General features: G+C 40.0%; 1 protein-coding gene across 7 annotated transcripts in view; it reads left to right on the top strand.

Annotated features, from left to right (window-relative positions):
* fbrsl1 (fibrosin-like 1) overlaps nt 1-27,267 on the top strand; it is a 994,182-nt gene that overhangs the window by 439,313 nt on the left and 527,602 nt on the right. For 5 of the 7 annotated variants that reach the window (XM_073051929.1, XM_073051932.1, XM_073051931.1 and 2 more), the window contains exons 3-4: nt 7,571-7,672; nt 9,393-9,503. In XM_073051929.1, coding sequence (XP_072908030.1) covers nt 7,571-7,672; nt 9,393-9,503 — 213 coding nt within the window. The remainder of the gene's footprint in view (nt 1-7,570; nt 7,673-9,392; nt 9,504-27,267) is intronic. The other 2 variants (XM_073051934.1, XM_073051933.1) reach the window with 1 other exon arrangement.

Raw genomic sequence — 27,267 nt, 5'->3', positions numbered from 1 at the left:
CAAGCGTGTTTAATAATTGATACTTACTCTAATAGGTTAATTGCAGCAGCATTCATTCTAATTTGCATTCTTGATCAGCTTCTCACAGTCAGTATTACTTGGACAGATTTTTTCTTCCACCCTTCCTCGCTCTCTCGCCTCCTGCTTGTTCGTTACAGCGCAGTTAATTGCTGACATTCCCTGAGTCATTCGAAGCATGTTGATTTAATGAATGTTAAATACGCAGCTCGTGGTGGGGGGGGGGGGGGTTGAATAGTGCATATGCTGTTTGTTTACGGAGGAAACCTTTGCAGTATAATGATGGCCAGGTGGTTGCTGCTACTATCTATAGAATCGGGGGGGGGGGGGGGGGGGGGGGGGGGGAGGAGAACAAAATAAATTTAACACGAGCCTTTCATAGAAGCACTATCTATGTCTGCAAATGTTCCACTGTGGTCTCGACCACCTGTCACCCATTTTATTTTAGAGAATTACTAATTTTTGGAATGAACTTGTGTTTTGAGACAAAGGTAAACATATCAGAATCAGGTTTAATATCACTGGCATATGTCCTGAATTGTGCTATTTTGTGGCAGTAGTTCAAAGTAAATGTTATCCAACTACATAGATGTCACTACATGCAGCCCTGAGATTTTTTTTGTGGGTATATTCAGCAATTCCATAGAGCAGTAACTGTAAGCAGGATCAATGAAAGATCAAGTAGAGTATAGAAGACAACAAACTGTGCAAATGCAAATAGAAATAAATAGCGGTAAATATTGAGAGCATGAAATAACAAGATAGAGAGTCCTTAAAGATCTTTGGTTGTGGGAACATCTCAATAGATGAGTGTAGTTATCTTTGTTTGTTCAAGAGCCTGATGGTTGAGGGGTAGTAACTGTTCTTGAAACAGGTGGTGCAAGTCCTGAGGCTCTTGTACCTTCTGTCTAATGGCAGCAGCGAGAAAAGAGCATGGCCTGGGTGATGAGGATCTTTGATAATAGATGCTACTTTTTCTACGGCAACATTTCCTGTAGATGTGCTCAATGGGTGGGAAGGCTTTTCTAAAAAAGTGATGTACTTTTTTAATACATTGAAATACATAATAAAAACAGCTAATTACAGTAAATATCTGTCTGCCATATTTGTAATGGTAACTAGTTACATTAGTGGGGGCATGGTAAAAGTGAAGGGAATAAGTTATGTATTCTTATTTCATAGCAGTTTGTGGCTTTGAATCGATGGAGGTCATATCTTTGCTGACCACTTAATATCGCTTCAAGATTGTATGCTTGCTAATTGCTAATAAAGGATTTGACTCTTTGGAACAATCATTTCATTGGAGATGAGAGTACGTCATACTAATATAGCAACCTTACGGTTGCTGTCTAGCGGCAATTGTTTTGATTTTGGATTAGTTTTGCCACTATGTATATTAAATAGTTAAGTTAAATAAGTAGTGCAAAAAAACTAGTGAGGTAGTGTTCATGAGTTCAATGTCTATTCAGAAGTGGGCTGGCAGAGGGGAAGAGCTGTTCCTGAATCGTTGAGTGTGTGCCTTCAGGTTTCTGTGCTGTACCTCCTTCCTGATGGTAGCATTGAGAACAAGGCATAACAAGCTGGATGATGTAGGCCCTTAATGATAGCTGCTGCCATTTTGAGGTTTCGCTTTCTGAAGATGTCCTGAATGCTACGGAGGCTCGTACCCAGGATGGAGCTGACTGAGTTCAAAACTATCTGCAGATTACTATGATCCTGTGCAGTAGCCCCCACCCCAGCGCAGATGCTGATGCAGCCAGTTGGAATGCTCTGCACGGTACATTTGTAGAAATCTGCTGGAGTCTTTGATAGCATACCAAATCTGCTCTGACTCCTAATGAAACATAGCCACGTTGTGCCTTCTTTGTAGCTGCATCAGTCTGTTCGGCCCAGAATAGATCCTCAGAGATGTTGGCCCCCAGGACCTTGAAATTGCTCACTCTTTCCATTTCTGATCCCTCAATGAGGACTGATGTGTGTTCCCTCATCTCATCCTTTCTGACATCCACAATCAGTTCTTTGGTCTTACTGACATTCAGTGTAAGGTTGTTGCCCTTTTTCCCGTTTTTGATGATAAACTGGAAAATATTTTTTTATTTTCCATCATATATACTGTATAAATAGTTATTTGTCCTGTTTAAATAATATTAACAGAACATGTTTTTTTTCCTAAGCTGCACAATTTGCACTCCAGGTTGATTACAGACCTGGGGATGTCAGAGGTTTTCTACACAGAGAGTGCTGGGTACATTGAACACCCTCTCAGGGGTGGTAGTGGCAGATAAATTAGGGGCATTTAAAATAGGTATATGGATGTTAGAAAAATATGGAGAGCTATGTAGGAAGGAACCTCCAAGAGGACCACAACCTTGTCGTAGGTTTGAAAGCTTGTGTACCTCAATGTCCCAGAGAGCAATTTTGGCTGGAGTCAGGGCTTTATGCTTTGGTTCTTGGTAGGGTCACCCATGCCAAACAGGTCAAAGGGTAGAGGCCAGACTGAGTGGTCCTCCAGGTTCAGAGGTTCAGCTCAGGGCTAACAACCCTGATTGGTCAAACAAAATTGTTACGGAAACAGCCATGAAGAATCCTTCTATGTCTGTGTGTGATGGTATGGACAGACAGAGATGGAGGACCTTCATTGCTGCCCTAAATGCCATGGCATAATGGGCTGTAAGTAAGTAATGTAAGTGGGAAGGGTTGGATTGATCTTGGAACAAATTATAAGGCCAGCACAACATTGTGGGGCGAAGATCCTGTACTGTTCTATGTTCTAGACCTGCTGTCACTGAGACTTGGCCTTGGCTCAGAGTTGAGCTTTTTTAGTAAGGGCAGATACTGGATTGCAGAAATGATATTCATACAACTATTGCAAGACTGACGTCAATGACTTGGTTTTATCTCACATCTGAAGCAAGAATGGCCCTGATGTGAACCACAGTCAGATTCTGGTGTAATGTAGAGTTTGCAGATGTGAGAATCGAAGGTAGCTAGTTTAGAGTTTTGATTTGCATTGACTCTGATTCACTAGGTATGAAACAGGTGTCAAGGTTCAAAATAAATCTGTTATCAAAGTACCCTGAGATTCATTTTCTTATGAACATTCACAGTAGCCTAGTAGTTAGCACAATGGCAGCAATCTGGGTTCAGTTTCCGCCACTGCCTATAAGGAATTTGTATGTTCTCCCCATGACTGCGTGGGATTCCTCCAAGTGCTCCGGTTTCCTCCCACAGTCCAGAGACGCACTGATTGGTACATTAATTGGTCATTGTAAATTGTCCTGTGATTAGGCTAGGATTAAAATCAGAGTGTTGCTGGGCTGTGCGTCTCTGTATCTCAATCGATCAATCAATCAATAAGTAAATAAATACAAAGAAACACAATAGAATCAATGAAAAACTATGCTCAAAGAGACAAATAACCAATGTGCATGAGACAAACTGTGCGCAATTACAAAAGACAACAATTATAAGTAAAAAATACTGTAATATTGAGAACATGTCCTTGAAAGTGAGTCTGTAGATTGCGGAATATTTCAGTGTTGAGGTTAACAGGTTACATTTGAGTGAAGGAGGCCTGGGATTGTATTTTGAAAGCAAAATATACAATAGTGAATAGTTGAGATAAATATCTTCACCATCTTGTCTAGTTTACAGAAAGGCATTAAAGTGGTCCTTGCAAAGTGGCATTTTACAAGACTTCAGCAAGAAAACTCCACCAGCAATAGAATTAGAAATGTCATATTAGAAAGCAAAGAGGGTAAATTCAGTGGCAGTTGTGATAAGCTAGGAAACTCATATTCCTTGCTATATGATGCTCTGAGATTAAGGCAGTAAACGTTGGGTGGAAGATCACTTCGTAATTGGAACATTTCTTCTGAAGTGGTACTGCAGTTCTCATCTGCTACTAGGTGCTTCATAAAGTTCGAAGTAAATTTTAATATCAAAATACATACAGTGGCATGCAAAAGTCTGGGCACACCTGGTCAAAACTTCTGTTACAGTAAATAGCTAAGCGAGTAAAAGATAACCCGATTTCCAAAAGGCATAAAGTTAAAGATGACGCATTGCTTTAATATTTTAAGCAAGATTACTTTTTTTATTTCCATCTTTTATAGTTTCAAAATAACAATAAAGGAAAAGGCCCGAAGCAAAAGTTTGGGCACCCTGTATGGTCAGTACTTAGTAACATCCCCTTTGACAAGTATCACAGCTTGTAAACGGTTTCTGTTGCCAGCTAAGAGTCTTTCAATTCTTGTTTGGGGGATTTTCGCCCATTCTTCCTTGCAAAAGGCTTCTAGTTCTATGGGATTCTTGGGTTGTCTTGCATGCACTGCTCTTTTGAGGTCTATCCACAGATTTTCGATGATGTTTAGGTTGGAGGACTGTGGGGGCCATGGCAAAATCTTCAGCTTGAGCCTCTTAAGGTAGTCCATTGTGGAGCCATCCTCTTTTCATCTTCAGCTTTTTTGCAGGCATTGTGATATATGCTTCCAGAATTTGCTGGTATTTAATTGAATTAATTCTTCCCTCTACCAGTGAAATGTTCTCCGTGCCACTGGCTGCCACATAAGCCCAAAGCATGATCGATCTACCCCCGTGCTTAACAGTTGGAGCGGTGTCCTTTTCATGAAATTCTGCACCCTTTTTTCTCCAAACATACCTTTGCTCATTGCGGCCAAAAAGTTCTATTCTAACTTCATCAGTCCACGGGACTTGTTTCCAAAATGCATCAGGCTTGTTTAGATGTTCCTTTGCAAACTTCTAACACTGAATTTTGTGGTGAGGATGCAGGAAAGGTTTTCTTCTGATGGCTCTTCCATGAAGGTCATATTTGTACAGGTGTTGCTGCACAGTAGAACAAAGCACCACTACTCCAGATTCTGCTAAATCTTCCTGAAGGTCTTTTGTAGTCAGACGGGGGTTTTGATTTGCCTTTCTAGCAATCCTACGAGCAGTTCTCTCTGAAAGTTTTCTTGGTCTTCCAGACCTCAACTTGACCTCCTCTGTTCCTGTTAACTGCCATTTCTTAATTACATTACGACCTGAGGAAATGGCTACCTGAGAATGCTTTGCTGTCTTCTTATAGCCGTCTCCTGCTTTGTGGGCATCATTTATTTTAATTTTCAGAGTGCTAGGCAGCTGCTTAGAGGAGCCCATGGCTGCTGATTATTGGGACAAGGTTTGAGGAGTCAGGGTGTTTGTCAAATTTTGAAATTTGCATCACCTGGCCTTTCCTAACGATGACTGTGAACAAGCTAATTAAGGTCTGAGGCCTTGGTAAAAGTTATCTGAGAGCTCAAATCTCTTGGGGTGCCCAAACTTTTGCATGGTGCTCCTGTTCTTTTTTCCACTCTAAAATTGTATAAAACAAAAGTAATACACTAATCTTGCTTAAAATGTTGAAAAGAAAGTTTCATCTTTAACTTTATGACTTTTGGAGATCAGTTCATCTTCTTCTCAACTATTCACAGTCACAGAAATTTTGACCAGGGGCGCCCAAACTTTTGCATGCCACTGTATATGTCATCGTAGGCAGAAACGACTCCAAAACTAATATTTTTGCTGGAGGTCTTCTTTGGCCAGGATTGACCATGGATGTTGTATCCCAGCTATCTAGATATGCCAGCCAGGGCAGAACAATATTGAGAGCAAGCTATTGCCCATGTAGTAAACTCCGTCTACCCGGACATTGTCATTCAATGTTAAACTCAGTGTAAGACTCCCTTAGGGAAGCCAGTTCTGGATTTTTCCCTCTGGGTTTATTCCAAAGATTTTTTTGCAGGCATTCACAATAAATACAAAGAAACAACAACATTAATAATAAATAAACAATATATATTGAGAACATGAAATAAGAGACCTTGAAACTGAGTCCATTGGTTATGGGAGCAGTTCAGTGATGGGGAAAATGAAGTTGAGTGAAGTTACCCCCTCTGGTTCAAGAACCTGATGGTTGAGGGGTCATAACTGTTTCTGAACCTGGTGTTGTGGGTCGAGAGGCTCCTGTACCTCCTTCCTGATGGTAACAATGAGAAGAGAGCATAGTATGAATGGTGGAGGTCCTTGATGATAGATTCTGCTTTCCTGCAACATCATTTCATGTATTTTCATGCATGTCATGCTCAATGGTGGAGAGGACTGTACTCGTGATGGGCTGGGTTGTATCCACTACTTTTTGTAGGAGTTTCCACTGAAGGATATTGGTGTTTCCATACTAGGCTGTGATGCAACCAATCAATATACTCTTCACTGCTCATCTATAGAAGTTTGTCCAAGTTTTATGTTACATACCCAATCTAGCATTCAGCATGCAAATTTCTGAGAAGCATTGCCGTGGTTTTTCCATAATGGCACTTGCATGCTGAAATTTAGGTAGATCTTACCCAACACTTTTGGAATCCTTTGCTGGACAACATGGACATTCTGGTAAGGAATATCCTGAGATATTCTTACTCAGATGCAACTTTGCTGGAAATGTAGAGAAAGTCTGTCTGACGGAATCAGAAACTTCCACTGGGATTACAGTAACAACGCGAGGAAATTTCCAGTTTATCTTTACTGTTAGTTTTATTACCCACAGTGAGATATTATATCAAAGATGAGGACAAACAGTGTCTATGTCGTACAACTTTGACTGTCTGTGACTGTAGAACAGCTGCTTTGGTGGGGTGCCGGATTTAAGTCTAATATTACGCTACATGTTTTGGTAACTCTGCAGTTCCTCATCATTTTCTTATGCAAACCAGTACTATCACAGGAAGATTACAGTGCCTTGTAAAAGTATTCAGCCCACAACCCTTTGTTCACATAAATGAGTGTTATAGCTGGAGATTTTGATCAATTTAACTGAGAATTTTTATTTTTGAATTACATGCTCCTTTCTTCACAGTAGAGCCCAAAACATGGCAAATTCAGCGAGGATTATTCTGGGGACAGCCCGCAAATGTCGCCATGCTTCCAGTGCCAACAAAACATGCCCACAACTTGCTCATTTTAATTCTAACTGCTCATCTTTGGAACCTTCCATGGTGATTTCGATCCTTCCATGTGTTGAATGATGTCCAAAAATCTCTAATAGATGACTCTTTTCATTTTTCTTAAAATTATTTTACTAAACTGTTTGCAACATAAGTTTTAATTTTTACTCTCATTCTAGTGCAGTTTAAATTTGATTCACAGAGATGCTTATTTGTAAGTCAAATTGCCATGAATTCAGCCTCTCTCCCATTCTTCAACATGAAAAATGTTATCATGCCCTAAAGATATTTATGAGCCACCAGAGACATTCAGTATTTTTGTTTTGTTGCTCCTTCCTCTCTTCCCTCAGTTTCAATGTTTAGTTATAGAACTGTAAAGCTTATGTAATCGGAGCTTGTATTTCTGCCACGTAGGCAGAACAGGAGCAGCAGTGAAAACCTGCCATGATGCTTTGGAATGGAACCTTTTATCAGTGAACTGAACTCACTGAGCCTACAGCAATCATCCTTTCATTCATCGCCCCACAGTGCAGGCCTGTCATAACTCAACTCTCTCTTTCTCTCTTGTCATGCAGATGAAGGTGTCTTCCAACCAGAATGGCAGGAACAGTGAGGATGAGTGTGTCAGAGAAGCCAACAGTTCACAGAGGAGCAGTTCCAGAGACAAGCTTAGTGATGTAAGTGTATACTCAAAGAAAAAAAAATCTGCACTCTCTATTTAGTGGTAATGACAGACCATTGGAATTGCTTCGTGGAGGGAATTTAAAGTCAAGAATTGAGTTAAGGTAATGCTTTTTATAATGTAGCATTCAACTAATTCATTCTGCTTTAAAGTAGATGTAGGAGCAATGGGATTTTGAATGATGCCGTTACTTGAATAGCATTTTCTTTAATTTAAAGGGAAGTAGCTAGATAGCTTAAGACTGTATGCAGGATGTTGATGTGTGAACAACAAAATCTACTGGATAATAAAAGCAATGGTTGGGTTAGTATTGCTTGTAGTGTTGGATCTATGCAAATCTGTCCTGCCCTTTTTGACAGCACTGGTCTAGGCCAAACTAATCTAGGACATACCCAGACTACATTAAAGTGCAAAATCATATGCCGGATTACACTATGCATGGCACAAGGTTGGTGCTATTTCATGGTGACTGTTGCCTGCAAATACTCCCTTGTGAAGAAAAAAGATTCAAAGCAATCCATGTTCAACTGCAACTAGCTAAATTATACACAAAAATGCAAAGATCCCCTCTGATTTATTTTTAACAGTGTTGCTGGTTGAAATGATTCAGTGGTGTATGAGAATTACTAGTTCTAACAGTCTGTAACTAATATTCAAGTAGTACAGAGAAGGTATTAAATCATGATATCAAATATTGTTGCTGTGACTCTCAACTGTTTTGATATTGCGGTGTTTGCTGAGCTTGCAGACGTTTTCTCGTCAGTCTAGGTAACCTCCTGTGTGCACATTTGTTGGTGTTTCTCCCTGGGGGTCCTCACATTTATATAGCCCCCCCCCCCCCCCAATTCGTTTACCTCAATTCTGGCTTGCTACCCCTTCAGTTGACTTTTGAATTCTATTGGCTCCTGTTTCTTTGGCTCTTAAGGTTTCATAGATGACCCTAAGATCCAAAGAACCATGAGACATGGAATTCAAAGGTCAACTGAAGGGTTAGCCACCAGAAACAACACGGGGGGGAGGGTGCAGGGGGTGCTATATAAACACAAGCACTCTCTGAGATACACCAACAACTGCACACTGAAGATGTCGCCTTCACTGGTGATGAAATGTCTGCAAGCTGACTGCCAAGCTCAGCAAGCATGACAACGTCAAACGCCTCTACCCGAGCTACCAATATTCACCACCATCCTAAACTTTCATCTGTGTCACAAAATCCCTATGACTGAACAGATCCTGTCTGTGTTAACTTGCTTCTATTCCAATTACTTTCCTACAATATTCCACAGAAACATATCATTTTTTTTGGTCTACTCAATAATTGGATTAAGTGTTAGATACATGATCAAAATACTTGCTCTCATTAAAATGGCAGTCAAAAGTCAGACAAATGGATTCTCGTTGATTTGAATGAATCTCGATGGTATTTGGAACTGGATGTCCTGCCATCATTAATCCACACTACGCAAATCTGCCTCAAGCAGAACATAGCATTTCATAAAAATATACTTATAACCTTCATTTCCACATACAAACTCTATATATTTCTGAAGCAAATCTCCCTGCACTTGATTAACTTTAACTTTAATAAGTTATATAGTCCTGCACTTATTTAATTTTGTAGAATAATGTAGGCACATCACAGCTCCGAAAGTTTCACATTAACTTCAAAGGACACCCAAAACACACTTGAAATCACGTTTCCACTTACCTCACAGCGGGAAAACTACCGCAACCTTCAAGAGCAGTCAATATGCCGAATTCACTACCGAAGTCCACAACAGAACAAGAAGTCAGCAATTCTTTCAGCATCATCACACACTAAAGAGGTAAGACTGAATAGCAATAATTAAGCCCATTTTTATTACCCATGGGATTTGATAATTCAGAAGAGTTTATGTATTTCAAGTACATGGTCTATATTTTTTCTTCAGTGTGCTTGAACACAGTTTATTACAGGAGCTCCCAACCCAGGGTCCATGGACCCCTTGCTTAATGCTATTAGTCCATGGCATAGAAAAGGTTGGGAAACTTTGGCTTATTAGTATGTGGTTGCTATGCCATTCTTGAGCAATAAAATGCCAGAAAAGACTATACCCTTATATTGTTTTGTGATCAAGATAATGTTGTAATTATGCAGGAAGTTTGATGCTGTTTTCTTGTAATGGGTTGGGTTGATCAGACCCAAAACACCCAAACCAATTTGAGTGTCCAGGAAATGTGGTAATAAGTGTACAAGCACAACAAAGTCAACATAAAGCACAAATAAATTACACTAAATACTAGTAGATTACAGAGATTTCAGGGCTCATATTTCTCAGTTGCTGCTTGATTGTTGTCATTGTTGGGGGAACTCTGAATTCCGACTTGTGAAATCACCCTGGGACTGTCCTAGGCACCAATCGATCATGATCCTCAGTCTAGCTGAAGTCACAAGAACTGAGCAAAACGTGCCTCAGTAAGCAGGGGTTTGGTTCAATCCATAAGCATCGAGGGACACGCAGAGACAGATAAATATTTTGGTCTTTTGTTCTCATGCCATTAATGCCTGAGGCTAAGAAAGACTCCCGAGGCTATTAATAAACATTTAACTAACCTATAGTGTAAGAATAGTGTGGCACGTGGCCAAGTGGTTAAGGTGTTGGACTAGCGATCTGAAGGTCATGAGTTCGAGCCCCAGCCAGGGTAGCGTGTTGTGTCCTTGAGTAAGGCACTTAACCACACATTGTCCACCCAGCTGAAAATGGGTACCGGCAAAAAAAGTGCTGGGGGTTAACCTCGCGATAGACTGGCGTCCTATCCGGGGGAGAGTCTCGTACTCTCAGTCGCTTCACGCCACGGAAACCAGAAACAAGCACCGGCCTGATGAGCCTATATGGCTCGGGACAGACCTTAACTTTAATAGTGTAAGAATACAGCCGCTATTTTAAAAAAACATTTAACAAATCTACAGTGTTTAACTTGTACAGGCAACCTACATGCTGCAGGCTTACAAAGAGCTAAATTGTTACTTGGAATTGTTCAGACTTTCATCTAATATTTTTACACAATTTAATACAGCACGATACAGTTCTTGGGCTAACTAATACACAGTTGAAAAGTTTATTGGAAACCAATCATATACTACAGTAGTGTATAGTAATTCCTGTTAGATTAGACTTTTTATTGAACTGGTAATAATTTCAGGACCTTGCTCAATTGAAATGATGTTATCAGAAGTGACATTGTATAATTGCTCCTTTCATCAGTTACATTTGTAGCTTAATCTGGTTCTTTGTTTGAAAGCTGAGATGAAAAACCACAGCTTCCAGATTATGGGATGATGACCTGCACGGTTTTGAGGAATTGTGGTAATTGAGTTGGTTGGCAATTGTACTTTTTCCATATTGCATGTGGGAGAAAATTTCAAATATAAGGATAAAAGATGTGTGTCGCTAAAGTGACCTTGTAGACATCCTGTGTTTTTTTAGTTATATTGTAAAGCTACACAGCTAAGATTATTGGTGCTAGGCACTAAGTACTCCTTCTCAGAGCGATAAAACAATTGCATAAACAAGATAAACGTAGACAAAAGGTGCCACAAATCTTGAAGAGACTCCATGAACTGTCAAGTCTTTAACATCTAAGGGAGAAGGGGGTACTGGTTTTGCTCACTTATCTGCTACTAGATATAAAAACAAAATTTTTCCTTGTTTCTCTGAGTTCCACACATGTGGACTCTCCATGATAATCGTGCTAAATTAAAGATTTGTCACTTGAAGTCTGGTGGTATTGAATTCTCTAACACTGCGGAATGGTAGCAATGGGGGAACCTTGCTGAATGACGCTTCAAAGGGTGACAGGAGAATGGCTGGCATGGAGCAGCTACCAAGAGCAAGGGATTGTTGTAAGGATAAAATTGTAAGGTTTGATGTGTTGTGCATTCAGAGATGTTCTTCAGAGATGCACACCGCCATTGTAATGTGGGTTATTTGAGTTACTGTTGCCTTCCTGTCAGCTTGAACCAGTCTGGCCAATCTCTTCTCGCATGAACAAAATGTTTTCACTCACAGAACTGGATGTTGCTTGTTTATCTCGCCATGCTCTGTGAATTCTAGAGAACATTGTGCAAGAAAATCCCAGGAGTCAGAAGTTTCTGAGATATTCAAAGCAACCCAACAATCATTCCAAGGTCAAAGTCACTTGGATCACATTTCTTCCCCATTCTGATGCTTGTTCTGAACTACTGAACGTCTTGATCATGCTTTTATGCATTGAGTGGCTGCTACATGATTGGTTGATTAGATATTTACATTAATGAGCAGGTGTACACTTGTACCTAATAAAGTGGCTACTGAGTGCATTCTGCGGAACCTCATGAGACAGACCTGTCATTCCAGGAATCAGTAAAATAGCAAATGTATCCCTTCTTGAGTAATGAGATCCGATAGCATACAGTTCTTCCAGTACGGTTGTAGCTATTCAAAGTTCAAAATAAATTTATGATCGAAGTACATGTATGTTACCATATACAGCCCTGAGATTAATTTTCTTGAGGGTATACACTGTAAATCCAAGAAACACAAAGTATCACTGAAAGGCTGCACCCAATGGGACAGACGACCAACCAATGTACAAACGATGACAAATTATGTAAATACCCAAGAGGAAAACTAAGAATAATAATGAATAACTAAGCAATAAATATCGAGAACATGAAATGAAGAGTCCTTGATTGTTAGTCCACAGGTTGTGGGGACAGTTCAGTAATTGGGTGAGTGAAGTTATCCTCTGTGGTTCAAGAGCCTGATATTTGAGGGGTAATAATTGTTCCTGATCCTGATGGTGCAGGTCCTGAGTCTCCTGTACTTTCTTCCTGATGGTAGCAGTGAGAAGAGAGTATATCCTTAGTGGTGGAGTCCTTGATGATGGATGTTGTTTTCCTGTAACAGTTCTCCATGTAGATATATTCAATGGCAGTGAGGGCTTTGACTGTATCCACTTACTTTTTGTAGGCTTTTCCATTCAAGGGCATTGATGTTTCCATACCAAGCTGTGATGCAACCAGTCAATATACTCTCCACCACATATCTCTATTGAAGTTAGTGAACATTTTATATAGCATGCCCAATCTATGCAACCTTCTGAGAAAGTAGAGGTGCTGCCGTGATTTCTTTCTAATGGCACTTGCATACTGAAATTTAGGTTGCTCTTCCCCAAAACTCTTGGAATCCTTTGTCAACATGAACATTCTGGTAAGGAATATCCTTAGATTTGTTCTTGTTCAGATGCAACTTGGCTGGAAATGTAGAGAAAGCGTTTGGTTAAGAGTCTTGATGGTTGAGGAATAATAACTTCCTAAACCTGGTGGTGTGAGTCCTGAGGCTCCTGTATTGCCATCCTGATGGCAGCAGTAAGAACAGAGCATTACCTGGGTGGTGAGGGTCCTTGCAATGGTGGATGCTGTATTTCCTTACTTAGTGCTGTATGTAACACATGTACTGGGTTTTACACCTGGTCTTCGTGGAATGTTGTTTCATTTAGTTGTACACATGCGTTCAATTGAATGACAATAAACTTGGCCTTGAATTTGAACCCCTTGTAATAAAGTTAGGAAAGAAGGTACCTTTTTAATTGATACCTTCCTTCCTAACTGTAAACCATAAGAGATATGAGCAGAATTAGACCTTTTGACCCATCGAGTCTGCTTCATTTTAACTGAAATTAAACTGCATTTTAACTGAGATTACATAACTAAACTTCAATATAGATACCAATTGTTGCCAGTCACTTTAAAAGTTTGAACTTCTAGACCTTATCAATGACAAATAATTTACTGAGGTTAAGGGCAGAACTCTGGTTATGTCCAATGTAGGCAAGAAAGCCATCAGTGAGATGATCATTTGTGAATAAACTTCAGCTATGCCACAAACAGAAAAAATGTAAATAATGAGACATTTCAATGATATTTAAAACTGCAGTGCTGTGATGTCTTTAAGAGAAAATGAGATGTGAACTGATATGTGGGACTAAATAGTTGCCTCAGTGTCTTGTATGGAGGGTCACTACACAAGACTGGAAAAAGCTGCAGAAAGTCGTAACTTCAGCTATCCCCCATCACGGACACGAGCCTCCCCAGCACTGAGGACACCTCAAAAAGATGGCATCTATCATTAAGGACCTCCATCACCCAGGACATGCCCTTTTCTCATTGCTACCATTAAGGAGGAGGCCTGAAAACACATACTCAATGATTCAGGAACAGCTTCTTCCCCTCTATCATTAGAGTTCTGAATAGACAATGAACTTATGAACACTACCTCAATAGTTTTTTTTGGTCTGGTTTTGCACTACATATTTATAGTTTTTTAAAAAATTATGTATTGCATTGTACTGCTGCTGCAAAACAACAAATTTCACAATGTGCCAGTGATAGTAAACCTGATTCTGATGCTGTGGTAGGATTAGAGTTGATGAATGGATGTGATCCAGTGTGGACGTGGGTTTCTGGCACTAAACCATCAGGGAAATGTAGCTTTGTAACTTAATCTTGTTCACAGATATTCATTATTTATTTTGAGATACAGCGCGTAACAGGCTCTTCCAGGTCTTCGAGCTGCAACGCCAGCAACCCCCGATTTAACCCTTGCCTAATCACGGGACAATTTGCAGTTGACAATGATTAATTAACTTACTAATGGGTACGTACTTGAACCGTGGGAGAAAACCCATGCATTCTATGGGGAGGATGTACAAACTCCTTACAGAGGACACTGGAACTCCGAACTCCCAATTCCCCGAGCTGTAGTAGCGTCACGTTAACCATACTGATGCATGTTGCAGGCTACAGAATGTTCATTATTAAACATCTTGACCACACAGAACACTATTAGATTCACATTTATTCACATGTGCTGTTATTAACTAACAGTTTAAGCAGTCAAACAGGATTGCTGACAGTTATTTCACTTCTAATTACAAATTTATTTAATAACAACCCCCATTTTGCTATTTCCCCATCAGATGTACAAGGTGGATTAATGTTCAAATGGTCAAACATGGCAGGTTAAATGAAAGTGTTGTTAAAGCAAGATGAATTTATGTAAATTCTGCACTGCAGATTTCAATGTTCACTTACCTGGCTGTGAAATATGCCTCATAACCAGAAATAGTCATGAAACTGTATCAACCTAACAAAATCCAATTGGACAGTTCATTTAGCTTTCAAATTAAAAACACTACCTTTCCTTTCAAATGCGAAACAGTTTTGATGGGATTCTGAGTGAGCGTAATATATTGGTTATTAATGCTTGCATTGCCCAATGTGAACTAAATAGCTGTAAGAGACTTCCAGCAAATGTTTGGCATCTAAAAGTATTTATTAAAAATGTCAGCTGTAAACTGGATCTCGCAGATAAAAGCAGGAACTGCCTTGACAGTTTGACAGCAAGTACAGCAAGAAAATTCTTCAGTGCCTGTAAAGCATGAGAAGTGTGTGCTGTAAACACTTCATGCTCCTGAAAATGTGTGTCACTCTGATCCCTGGTGAGAAAAGGTGATGTAGGAATTGAGTGGTAAAGGACCTTAGAGGCTGCTACTGTTATAAAAATGTCTTGGAGAGTCATTTGGACTGCATATCTAAAGACCATAAGACATGGGAACAGAATTAGGCCATTCAGCCCATCGAGTCTTCTCCATCATTTCATCATGGCTGATTTATTATCCCTCACAACCCCATTATTCCTGCCTTCTCTCATTTCCACTGATGACGCCCTGACTAATCAAGAACCTATCAACTTCCACTTTAAATATACCCAATGACTCAGCCTCCACAGCTGTTTGTGGCAATGAATTTCACAGATTCACCACCCTCTGGCTAAAGAAATTCCCTGTTCTAAAGGGGTATTCTTCTGTTCTGAGGCTGTGCTTTCTGGTCTTGGACTTCCCCTCTATAGGAAACATCCTCTCCACATCCGTTCTATCTTGGCCTTTCAGTAGTCAGTAGGTTTCAATGAGAAACCCTTATTATTCTAAACCAGAGGTTCCCAACATTTTTTGTGCCATGGGCCAATGCCATTAAGTAAGAGGTCCGTGGACCCCCTGTTCTCAACTCTAAAATGGGACCCAGAGTTCAGAAGTCTTGTAATAATTAGAAAATGATGGAAATTTATGTCATAGAAGAGTGCCTTTTGACCTATTGGTCAAAAGAGAGCTGCCCAGCTTAACATCACCAATCAGTCTTGTTCTTTAGCCTTTCCCGTTAAGGCAGATCAAGTATTTATTAGCTATTTTAAAATATAACAAGATATTCTGCTCCTAAAAGTATTTAGGACACTAAGATGTGGAGCCTCATGAATCTCTGGGTAAAGAAGAATTCTCCTCAACTCTCATTTATAACTGGGCTATTGATTCTCTTCATTAAACAAAATAGAATTTCTTACCACTTATAACTTTAATGGCATGAATTACTTTCAGCCTTCTCTATACTAAAGCAAACAATGTCTATATGAAATTTCTTTCTTTTATATTCTGTTGCGCAACTAATATATTTCTCTAGGCTTCTGACGCTCTTGAGCTCTGATTCTTCGGCCCTCACAACAATTCTTGATTGAGCTTTTATCTCAGCAGCACTTTCCTGCACCAATCACATGCCTTGAGTCTATTAATATCCATTGTTGATATCTCCTTGAAGCCTCCTTACATACTCGTAACTCACATTTCCATCCTTCATTTCCCATGGGGTGCCATAGTAGTGTAACGATTATTGTTCCTTTTCACATCTCGTGGTACATTGGGCAGCAACCTTGCCATCTCTTTAGTATTTTTGAATTTTTCTTTTTATGAGGCCGAGTTGCTAGCTTGATGCTCAACCCAACATGGATGGACAGGGTGCAAAGAGCTGGCCGGCTTTGAACCTAGGACTGCACACCTCAAAGTCTGGTGAGAATGCCACTACACCGCCTGGCTAGTGTAGCGGTTATCGCAGTTGTATAACAGCTTGGGGCATTCCAAAGTTAGGAGTTCAATTCTGGCACCTTCTGTAAGGAGTTTGTACATCCTGCTTGTGAGTGTGTGGGTTTCTTCGGGATGCTTCAGTTTCTTCCTACGATCCAAAGACGTACCAGTTAGTAGGTTAATTGGTCATTGTAAATTATCCTGTAATGAGGCTAGGGTTAAAAAGGTGGGTTCCTGGATGGTGTGGCTCAACAAGCCACAGGGACCTATTCTGCGCTGTATTTCTAATTAAATAAATAAATTCCATCAGCAAATGTAGATATATTATACTTGGTAACCTCAGCCAGTCATTGATATAAACTGTGAGCAGCAATGGCCCCACTAATCACAAGTTCCAACTCAAAAATGACCTATTTATACCTACTGATTTCTGACTAAAGCTCAGTCCATGCTAGGAGATCACCACCAATTCCACGTGCTCTAATTTCATTATGACCTTATCAAATGCCCACCAGATACCTAACTACAATATGTCCACTGATGCCCCATTGAAACATGATTTCCTTTTCATAAATTCATGTTGAGTCAGACGAGTTTTCTAAGGTCTCAACTGTCATTCCTCTACAATCAATTTTAGCATTTTTTCTACAATTTCAGAATAACCAGTCTGAAATTCCTTGTTTTCTCTCTTTCACATTTCTTAAAACCGGATTTATAACTGAAGCCTACTTTTTGTGGAAATTGTTCATGAATCTGTGTAATCAGTTGATTCACTGTTACCATCACCTTCTCTTTCAGAACCTTAAGATCCACGTCTTTTACTGGCTTTCTGTCCCATTAATTTCTTTCCTCCTAATTTCATTTGGTTTCTCAATCACTCTTAACCTGTTCTCCTCTATTCCCTGGATGTTTTGTGTGTTTTCTTCTGAGAGCAGAGATACAAAGTATTGTTCTCTCTCTTGTATAATTCCTCTGTATAATTTCCATGTCTGTAAAGGGATCCATATAAAATTTTGCTAATCTTTTTACCTCATCAGTAGAAGCCTTGTAACAGTTTGTTTTCATATTTCTGTCTCACTCCTGTCTGGTTTTGTGCTCTTCCATGACAGTGCTGCATCTAACTGTCATTGTAATGCCTAACTGCCACTAAAAATCTTTATCCATTAGTACCCTTACCATTTGCTCAGGATTAGAGTGCAAAACTGTGCTTGGTCCTTAAACTTACTAACTTCATTTTAATACCCTCTACCTTTTATACAGTTCCATATTTGTTCATATTCAGCATGGATTAAATTTTGTGTTGTTGCTGCCCATTGTTCTTGGTCTGTAATATATTTGCCTTTTCGGTCTTCTGGCTGTTCTCCTGACTAGGGTACATGCATAACTTTTGATTCTTTACTCCACAGCCCAACTAAAATAAGACCATAAGGTATAGGAGCAGGATTAGGCCATTCAGCCTATTGAGTCTGCTCCACCATTCAGTCACAGCTGATAACCTATCAACTGTAGCTTTAAATATACCTAATGAATATGGTGCCAAATCCCCATCACAACTTCAATTGTTTCTTTAACAAATACTTTAACAGCTGCACCTTTGGATTTACTATTGACGCAGATGCTGTGCAGGACCACCACAGTTCTTATGAGGTCAGTGAAAAGTCAGGTACTTAGTGTTGAGTGGATTAGCTCTTGACCCCTCATTTAACTCTTAAGTTTCTCAGGAGAGTTGTGGAATACCCATCATTTATCTAGATGTGAGCAATCTTAATAACACTTTGAGGTACTGTCCTGAACAGTATTAACCAATCTACTGAATACTAGATTGGAGCTATCACACTCTTCAAGTTGACCAGCAGAAAGACACTACAGTAGTCCCTCCTTTTGGAATGCCTACCAGTAACGTGGACTAGAATAGCAAGGTTTTGGGAGTGTAATGTCATGGGGTACATTGATTGGGACTCAATTTCTTCTTCATTTTGGCCCTGGGGCTTACCTACATAATGGAAACATGAGATTAAGATGATCGTGATGCTTCAAAAGTTAATGTCACTGCATCCAGACTTAAAGGTATTGTGCAGCATCGTCTACAAAAATTACTCTTACTCAGAACATCAACTATATCCTTCTGATACCGTCTGTTTATGCTGTAGTTAATGGGATCGCTTCACTCAACTTCACTTGCCTCATCACTGAATTGTTCCCACAACCAATGGACTTTCTTTCAAGGACTCTTTACTTCATGTTCTCGATACTTATTGTTTATTTATTATTATTATTGTTTCTCCTTTTTTGCATTTGCACAGTTTGTTGTCTTCTGCACCCTGGTTGAATGTCTTAGTTTGGCAGTCGTTCATTGATTCTGTTATAGTTTTATTATTCTATAGATTTATTGAGTATGCCCTCAAGAAATGAGTCTCAGAGTTGGATATGGTGACACACACACATATATATATATATATATATATATATACATAATAAACTTTGAACTTTGATATCTACACTTGTGACATAGGTCCTACAGATCCAATGGCAACAACTGACAGTGAAAAGCTAATTTATTTAAAAAAAATTGAAGAGTTGAGCAAATGTAGCTGGTTGCTATTTGTATCATCACTAGAAGAGCCAACATTGGGAGACGTACACGGAAACAAGTCAGCTGCGTAGTCAATGTTGACTGTCCATTGGAGCTGGCTGGGGGCAATTAAAGCTGCAAAGCTGCAAGGGAGGTTGGATGAGATGTTGGAGGCAGGTGACACAGTAGCATAGCAGTTAGTGCAATGCTGTCACACCTCGAGGTATTGGAGTTTGGAGCTCAGTCCTAGCATCCTCTTTAAGAGGTTTGTATGTGCTCCTTGTGGAATGCTTGGGATTCCTCTGGAAGCTCTGGTTTCCTCCCACCATCCAAAAATGTACTGATTACTAGGTTATTTAGTTATTGTAAATTGTCCAGTGATTACTTATTGGGCAACACAACACACACAAGATGATGGAGGAGCTCAACACGTCAGGCAGCGTCTATGGAAAAGATTTCGAGCTGAGACCCTTCATCAGGACTCACCCAGTGTGTGTTACTTTGGATTTCCAACATCTGCAGATTTTCTCGTGTTTGTGATTTACTTACCTACTGCCCGTTAATGCCATTGGTGTTTATGGCAGTAATGAAGGTCCTTCATCTCTGGTGGTGTTCAGGGCTTGTTTCATCATGTTAGTAGCTTCCTCTCAGTTTTCACTACCATCAGCCATGCAAGTCCATGGTTGGAGACTCAGGAATACCATTGCATTCAAATGTTGCTGTTTCTGTAACAATTTTGTTTTACCGGTCAGGGTTGTTAGCCCTGAACTGAACTCCTGAACCTGAAGGAACAGTGGACAACTCTTGATCTGGCCTTTGACCTGTTTGGCATGGATGTCCTTACCAAAAGCTAAAGCAGACAGTCCTGACTCCAGCCAACATAGCTCTCTGGGTCACTGAGACACAAAAGTTTCCAAACCACGACAAAGTTGTAGTCCTCTTGGAGGGTCCTGTGATTTGGCTAGGGTTAAATTGGTGAGTTATTGGCTATGAGGCTCAAAGGACTTATTTCACATTGCATAGCTTAATTAATTAATTAACCTTCTCTATACACTAACAAAGTATAAAGCAGAGCAGATCTTTAGAAGGTGTTCTTTGCATCTGTGTCAGGCTACACTTTAAAGCATTTCCTTTGAACCCTTCTCTTTAATCACACAAAAAAATCCAGCAGGGATTGGACATCTCTGCTTGAAACTTTGTCTTGGGAAGATGTTCACCCTTTAATGTAGGTATAATTGACCACCATAATTCTTGAGTTCTGAGCAGAATTTGAAATAGTTCAAGCATTTGAAATTAGGTGATTTCATATCAAGTTGTAATTGTGAAATTATTTTTTGGCAATTTGCTTTGTGTTTCCAGCCTGTGATCTGTCATACAATGATATGCAAAGAGATTCCAAGAATGCCACAGGCAATTTGAGTATTTCTGTTCTGTTCAGTCAACTTTTATCCTGGTAGCAATCAAAATACATCAATTCATGTTCAACAGGCAGATCAGATTAACTCAGTCACTAGGCAAACAAAAATGAACTGATAGATTCCCAATAGCCTAACAAATCTCACTACTTTGTACCGAGGCACTGGATTTGTAATATCCATGAAGAATATTGCATGCATCAAGTTTTCCCTGATACTGATTCATAACTTTCATCTATGTCCTAAAATAAACCCATATTTAAAAAGTTTAAAGTAAAATTTATTATCAGAGTACATACATGTTACTACATACAATCCTGTTTTTCTTTTTCCTGGGTGCATACTCAGCAAATCTATGGAATAGTAACTGTAAACAGGATCAATGAAAGAGCAAGAGCTTAGAAGACTGAGATTGTTGTGTTTAATAGTTCAAAGTACATTTATAAAAGTATGTATGCAGTTGACCCGCCTTATCCACGAGGGATTGGTTCCGGGACCCCTCGCGGATACCAAAAAATGTGGATGCTCAAGTCCCTTATTCAACCTATCTCAATGCGGTGGACCTTAGGACCCAACGGAACTCCAGACCTTATTTAACCTGTCTCAGTGCGGTGGACATTAGGACCCAGCGGCAAGAGCTCTGAATCTGCAGTGTTTCTGTTCACGAAAATAATCACGATCACGATGGAAAATAAAGTGGAAATAATAAAGCGATTGGAAAGAGGTGAAATGCCATCGGTCATTGGAAAAGCGTTAGGCTACAGTCGGTCAACGATCAGAACAATTTTAAAGGATAAAGTGAGAAAGGCTGTGCCCCGATGAAAGCTACAATTATTACTAAGCAACACAGTGGTTTAATTATTGGGTTTTGGGGTTTTGGGTTTTTGATCCTCTACATCAACCAGGCATGGATGGAGAACGCGCTCGGGAGTGATCTGTCACTGGATTGAACTCGGGAACTTCCGTTCCTAAGCCCGGTGCTGAAACATACGTTCTTAAGTGTTTTATATGCATGGAAAGGTAAAATATATACTATATACTAAGATAAATGTTGACTAACTGATGCTAAATAATACCAGATGTACCTGTTCTGACTTACTTAGTAAGAGAATGTCTGATTTTTTAAAATCCCGATCCACAGTAAGCTACGCAAATCCTCCCATATACTTTAAATCATCTCTAGATTACTTATAATACCTAATACAATGTAAATGCTATGTAAAATAGTTGTTATACTGCATTGTTTAGGGAATAATGATGAAAAAAGTCTGTACATGCTCGGACAACAACTGCTGGAAGAGCACTTCCGGGTTTTCTCAATTCGCGGTTGGTTGAATTCGTGCATGTGGAACTCACGGGAAAGGAGGGCCAACTGTACATTATACAGCCTTGAGATTTGTTGCCCTACAAGCAGCCACAAAACAAGTCCAAAAGAACCCATAAAAAATACCTGACAAACACCCAATGTGCAGAGAGAATGGGGATAAAAAGCAAATTATGCAAATAAAAGTAAGCAAATAGCATTTAGATCAAAAGTGAGTCCTCAGCCACATAGCCTGGAGCAGCTGGAGCAGGCCCACAGCCTCAGCACAACGAAGGGTGGAGTAAATGCCATGGATAAACTGATGCATTGTATATTTTATTTAGGGATTTTTATCAAGGACAGATATTAGACTACAAAAACTTTGCAAACTAGAGCATAAAGAACATTTTGCAAGGAGGAATTTATAAGCCAAATACAACAACATAATATTTTATGGCTGAGGTAGCTTATGTACTTGTATATGCTTCCATCATTATTAGTCATGCCATCAGCTACCAAGGCCCAAGCCCATGCAGTTCATCCTCTTCTGCTCTTCCCTCCACTTTAAGATGTTCTTTGACTGAAATTTTTATTAATAGGCCTAGTAGCGTACGCAACTCTTGTCGATGTTTGCAAATCCAGTGCTTCAGAGATATATGTCAGGTTATCCAAACCCATCGGGGAAATAGTTCATCCTTCATGATTCAAAATATTTTTATCCTTTTTAACTTAGAGCTTAGAACATGGATTGATACCTGGAAATATGATGTTGTAGCTATTAGTGAAACATGGTTGCAGGAGGGGTGTGATTGGCAACTAAATATTACTGGATTTCGTTGCTTCATGTGTGATAGAATCGGAGGGGCAAGAGGAGGAGGTGTTGCATTGCTTGTCCGAGAAAATATTACAGTGGTGCTTTGGCAGGATAGATTAGAGGGCTCATCTAGTGAGACTATTTGGGTGGAATTGAGGAATGGGAAAGGTGTAGTAAGTAGTTAGTGGATAACTGTTTGTCAGGTTGGAGGCCGTTGACTAGTGGTTTGCCTCAGGGATTTGTATTGGGTCCAATGTTATTTGTCATATACATTAATGATCTGGATGATGGGGTGGTAAATTGGATTAGTAAGTATGCAGATGATACTAAGGTAGGTGGCGTTGTGGATAGTGAAGTAGGTTTTCAAAGCTTGCAGAGAGATTTAGGCCAGTTTAGAAGAGTGGGCTGAATGATGGCAGATGGAGTTTAATGCTGATAAGTGTGAGGTGCTACATTTTGGTAGGAATAATCCAAATAGGACATACATGGTAAATGGTAGGGCATTGAAGAATGCAGTAGAACAGAGTGATCTAGGAATAATGGTGCATAGTTCCCTGAAGGTGGAATCTCATGTGGATAGGGTGGTGAAGAAAGCTTTTGGTATGCTGGCCTTTATAAATCAAAGCATTGAGTATAGGAGTTGGGATGTAATGTTAAAATTGTACAAGGCATTGGTAAGGCCGAATTTGGAATATTGTGTACAGTTCTGGTCACCAAATTATAGGAAAGATGTCAACAAAATAGAGAGAGTACAGAGAAGATTTACTAGAATGTTACCTGGGTTTCAGCACCTAAGTTACAGGGAAAGGCTGAACAAATTAGGTCTTTATTCTTTGGAGCATAAAAGGTTGAGGGGGGACTTGATAGAGGTATTTAAAATAATGAGGGGGATAGATTGAGTTGATGTAGATAGGCTTTTTCCATTGAGAGTAGGGGAGATTCAAACAAGAGGACGTGATTTAAGAGAGGGCAAAAATTTAAGGGTAGCATGAGGGGGAATTTCTTTACTCAGAGAGTGGTAGCTGTGTGGAATGAGCCAGTAGAAGTGGTAGAGGCAGGTTCGGTATTGTCATTTAAAGTAAAATTGGATAGGTATATGGACAGGAAATGAACGGAGGGTTATGGGCTGAGTGCAGGCCAGTGGGACTAGGTGAGTGTAAGCATCGGCATGGACTAGAAGGGCCGAGATGGCCTGTTTCCATGCTGTAATTGTTATATGGTTATATGGTTAACTTTCATCTGCTGGAACATTACTTCTTGAACATAGTGACTTCTCCAGAAGCAATACTTTTGAGGCACCAGTGCTCTTCAACATCTCACCAGCATTTCAAATGAGAGATCTGGTTTGTCAGCTCTGGGAGATCAGTCAACAGATTGGCAATAACAGGAAAAGCCAATCTGCACTTGTATGCCTCTGGCAAGACTCACTGGATGGTAATAACTTACAAGAAACTGGTTACAATACCTGTATTATTAGTGTAGTTCATGTGAGTCAAATCATCATGGATGTGGAATCGACAGTGAAGTTTATTCTTACCTTCAGTGTGGTTTTTGGCCTGAATCAGAATCAGGTTTAATATCATCGGCATATGAATAGCGCTAAAAAATAGGAAATAGAAAAGTATTGAGGTGGTGTTCATGGGTTCAATGTCTATTCAGAGATCAGATGGCAGAGAGGAAGAAGCTGTTTCTGAGTGTGTGCCTTCTGGCTTCTGTACGTCCTTTCTCAAGATGGCATGTCCTTGGTGGTGAGGGTCCTTAATGATGGACGCCACTTACTTTGATCCTGTACAGTAAACACCCCTCCCCCCCACCCAAGCACTCCATACCAGATGGAGTGCAGCTAGTTAGAATGCTCTCCAAGGTACATCTGTAGAAATTTGCAAGTGGTTTTGGCGACATACCAAATCTCCTCAAACTCTTCATCAAATACAGCTGCTTTTGGCAGGGAGCATCCCACCAGCTTATTCGGAAACCCTAGCCCACAAGAGCTGGAGATGGAAAAGGAATGTTCAGGATGATGTTAAGAGCTTTGTGCCTTATTGTCCAGAGCACACAGAAGCGCAATTTAAATGGTTGAAGGAGTGTACCACAACTCAAACCATCTGCATCTCTTGGCACAGCTGTAAACTAGGCTGCAATTGTCACACTTGTCTCACCTGCCCTTTGACACACAGAACCAGAGTGGACACAGGTCACTGTCACCCCTGGGGTAATAAAAATAAGGCATAATGAGAAGACACAACACTGTGAGGTAGGTAACTTGTCACATGGGTGGTGACACAGCAACAGCCTTGCACTCAACATCATTAAGATCAAGGAATCGATTGTGGACTTTAGAAAGGTTAATTTAGGGCACACACATCAGTCCTCATTGAGGAATCAGAGTGAATAGGATGAACAATTACAAGTTTCCCAGTTGTCAATATCTCTGAGAATCCATCCTGGGCTCAGCAGTTACAAAGGAGGCACAACAGTGGCTATATTTCATTGAGAGTTTGAGGAAATTGGGCATGTCACCAAAGACACTTTCAAATTTTTACAGATGTACCATGGTGAGTGTTCTAACTTGCTTCATCACCATCTGGAATGGGTGAGGGGGGCACTGCACACGATCAAACCAAATCCTCTACTCTCCTGACATTCACACATTATTTTTTTCAGCAGTGACCTGTAGACAACTATCTAGAATTAACATTGCGCATAGATTCTGAAGCTGATTAAGCCAACCCTGTTGCAGGGCCAGGAAGACTAGTAGTGGTTGCATGGAATTTATCCTGTTGTTCAACTGGTTTCATAATCACAGTTCAAAATACATTTATTATCAAAGAACGTATACTGTATACATCTCCTTACTGGCAGACACTAAAGAAAGAAACCCAATAGAACCCATTAAAAAGAAGAAGGCTGCCAAAACACCTAATGTACAGAGAAAAAAAACTGTGCAAACAATAAAAGGTAAGCAAATAACATTCAGAACTGAAGTTCACAAAAGTGAGTTCACAGCCATGATGCCAGTCATCACTGGAGCTGGTCCAGGAACCTGTTAGTTGCAGGCCACAGCCTCAGTTCAGTACAGAGATGGTAACTCTCACCAAAAGCAGTGAGCTGAACCCCATCCCATCCCGTTCCTCTCCTCTGGCCCCAACACCCCAGCCTTTCAATCTGGCCAGGCGCTTAAATCAGCCAAACGTAATTAATTGTCCTGCTGTTTTCTTCTCTTTTGATGACTCAAATGGCCATTTGACTCACATGAACTACACTAATAATACAGGTATTGTAACCAGTTTCTTGTAAGTTATTACCATCCAATGAGTCCATGCAGGTTGGCGGAGCAACACTTTATATTCTATCTGGGTAGCCTTCAACACGGTGGCATGAACATTGATTTCTTTAATTTCCGGTAATTGCCTCCCTCTTCTTCACCATTCCTGTATCCCTCTCACACCTTCTCTTCTTACCTGCCCATGGCCTCCCTCTGGTGCTCTTCCCCCTTCCCCAGCCCTTTATCTCTCTTGCCAATCAACTTCTCAGCTCTTTTACTTCACCCCTCCCCCTCTCAGTTTCACCTATCACCTACCACCTTGTACTTCTTCCTCCCCCCCCACCCACTTTTTTATTCTGACTCTTCCCTCTTCTTTTACAGCCCTGATGAAGGGTCTTTGCCTGCATTTCCATTTATGCTGCCTGACCTGCTGAGTTCCTTCAGCATGTTGTGTGTGTTGCTCTGGATTTGTAGCATCTGCAAATGTTCGCATGTTTGTAGTTACTGATTCCTGCTTTCTTGCAACAAAATATATTTTTGTAACATAATAAAATTCAAATGTTCTGAGACACATCAGATAGGAAGATATTTTTAATAGTTGTATGTAAATCTCCTAGTTCTTGACAAAGTAAATAAAATTACTTATACCAAAGAGAAAACTTTAAAATATTCATGCTGCAGGGAACGGAGTTGGATTAGGTTCACGGAAATCCATGTTCATTCTCAGTAATTTAGATTAATGTTAATATAATGAATGTACAGAGCATTTCCTCCTCTCTAATGAATCCAGATTATTGTTATTTAGTGATATTTGCAACAAATCGCCTTTCTTTGGAAATTAACCGCAGTTAAAGGACACAAAGGGAATATCCGATCCTTTTAAACAGTTTAAAGAGCTTGAGCTCTTATCTGTAATTTTCAGGGTCTCTTTAATTCTGTAAATAACATGATATAGGTTCTCTTGACAGTTCAGGGATCTTAGATTTGTTACTGAGTAGAGAAAAATTACATGTTGTACTGTTCATGGCTGACAGTTCTGCATTTTGAATGAAGAATTTTCCTAACGTCCCATCCTTTTTTATAATTCTCACTTATTTATTGAAATACAATGTGGAACACACCCTTTTGGCCCTTTGAGCCATATCGCCCAGCAACCCCCAATTTACATGGGACAATTTCCAGTGACCAATTAACCTACCAACCAGTACATCTTTGGACTGTGAGAGGAAACTGGGGCACCAGAGGAAACCTGCACAGTCATGGGGAGAGCGTACAAATTCCTTACAGGTG

Source organism: Hemitrygon akajei, chromosome 7, assembly GCF_048418815.1.
Source record: "Hemitrygon akajei chromosome 7, sHemAka1.3, whole genome shotgun sequence".
In the NCBI taxonomy this organism is placed as follows: domain Eukaryota; kingdom Metazoa; phylum Chordata; class Chondrichthyes; order Myliobatiformes; family Dasyatidae; genus Hemitrygon; species Hemitrygon akajei.
Note: the sequence above shows the minus strand (reverse complement) of the source record. Positions and strands in the feature narration are given on the sequence as shown.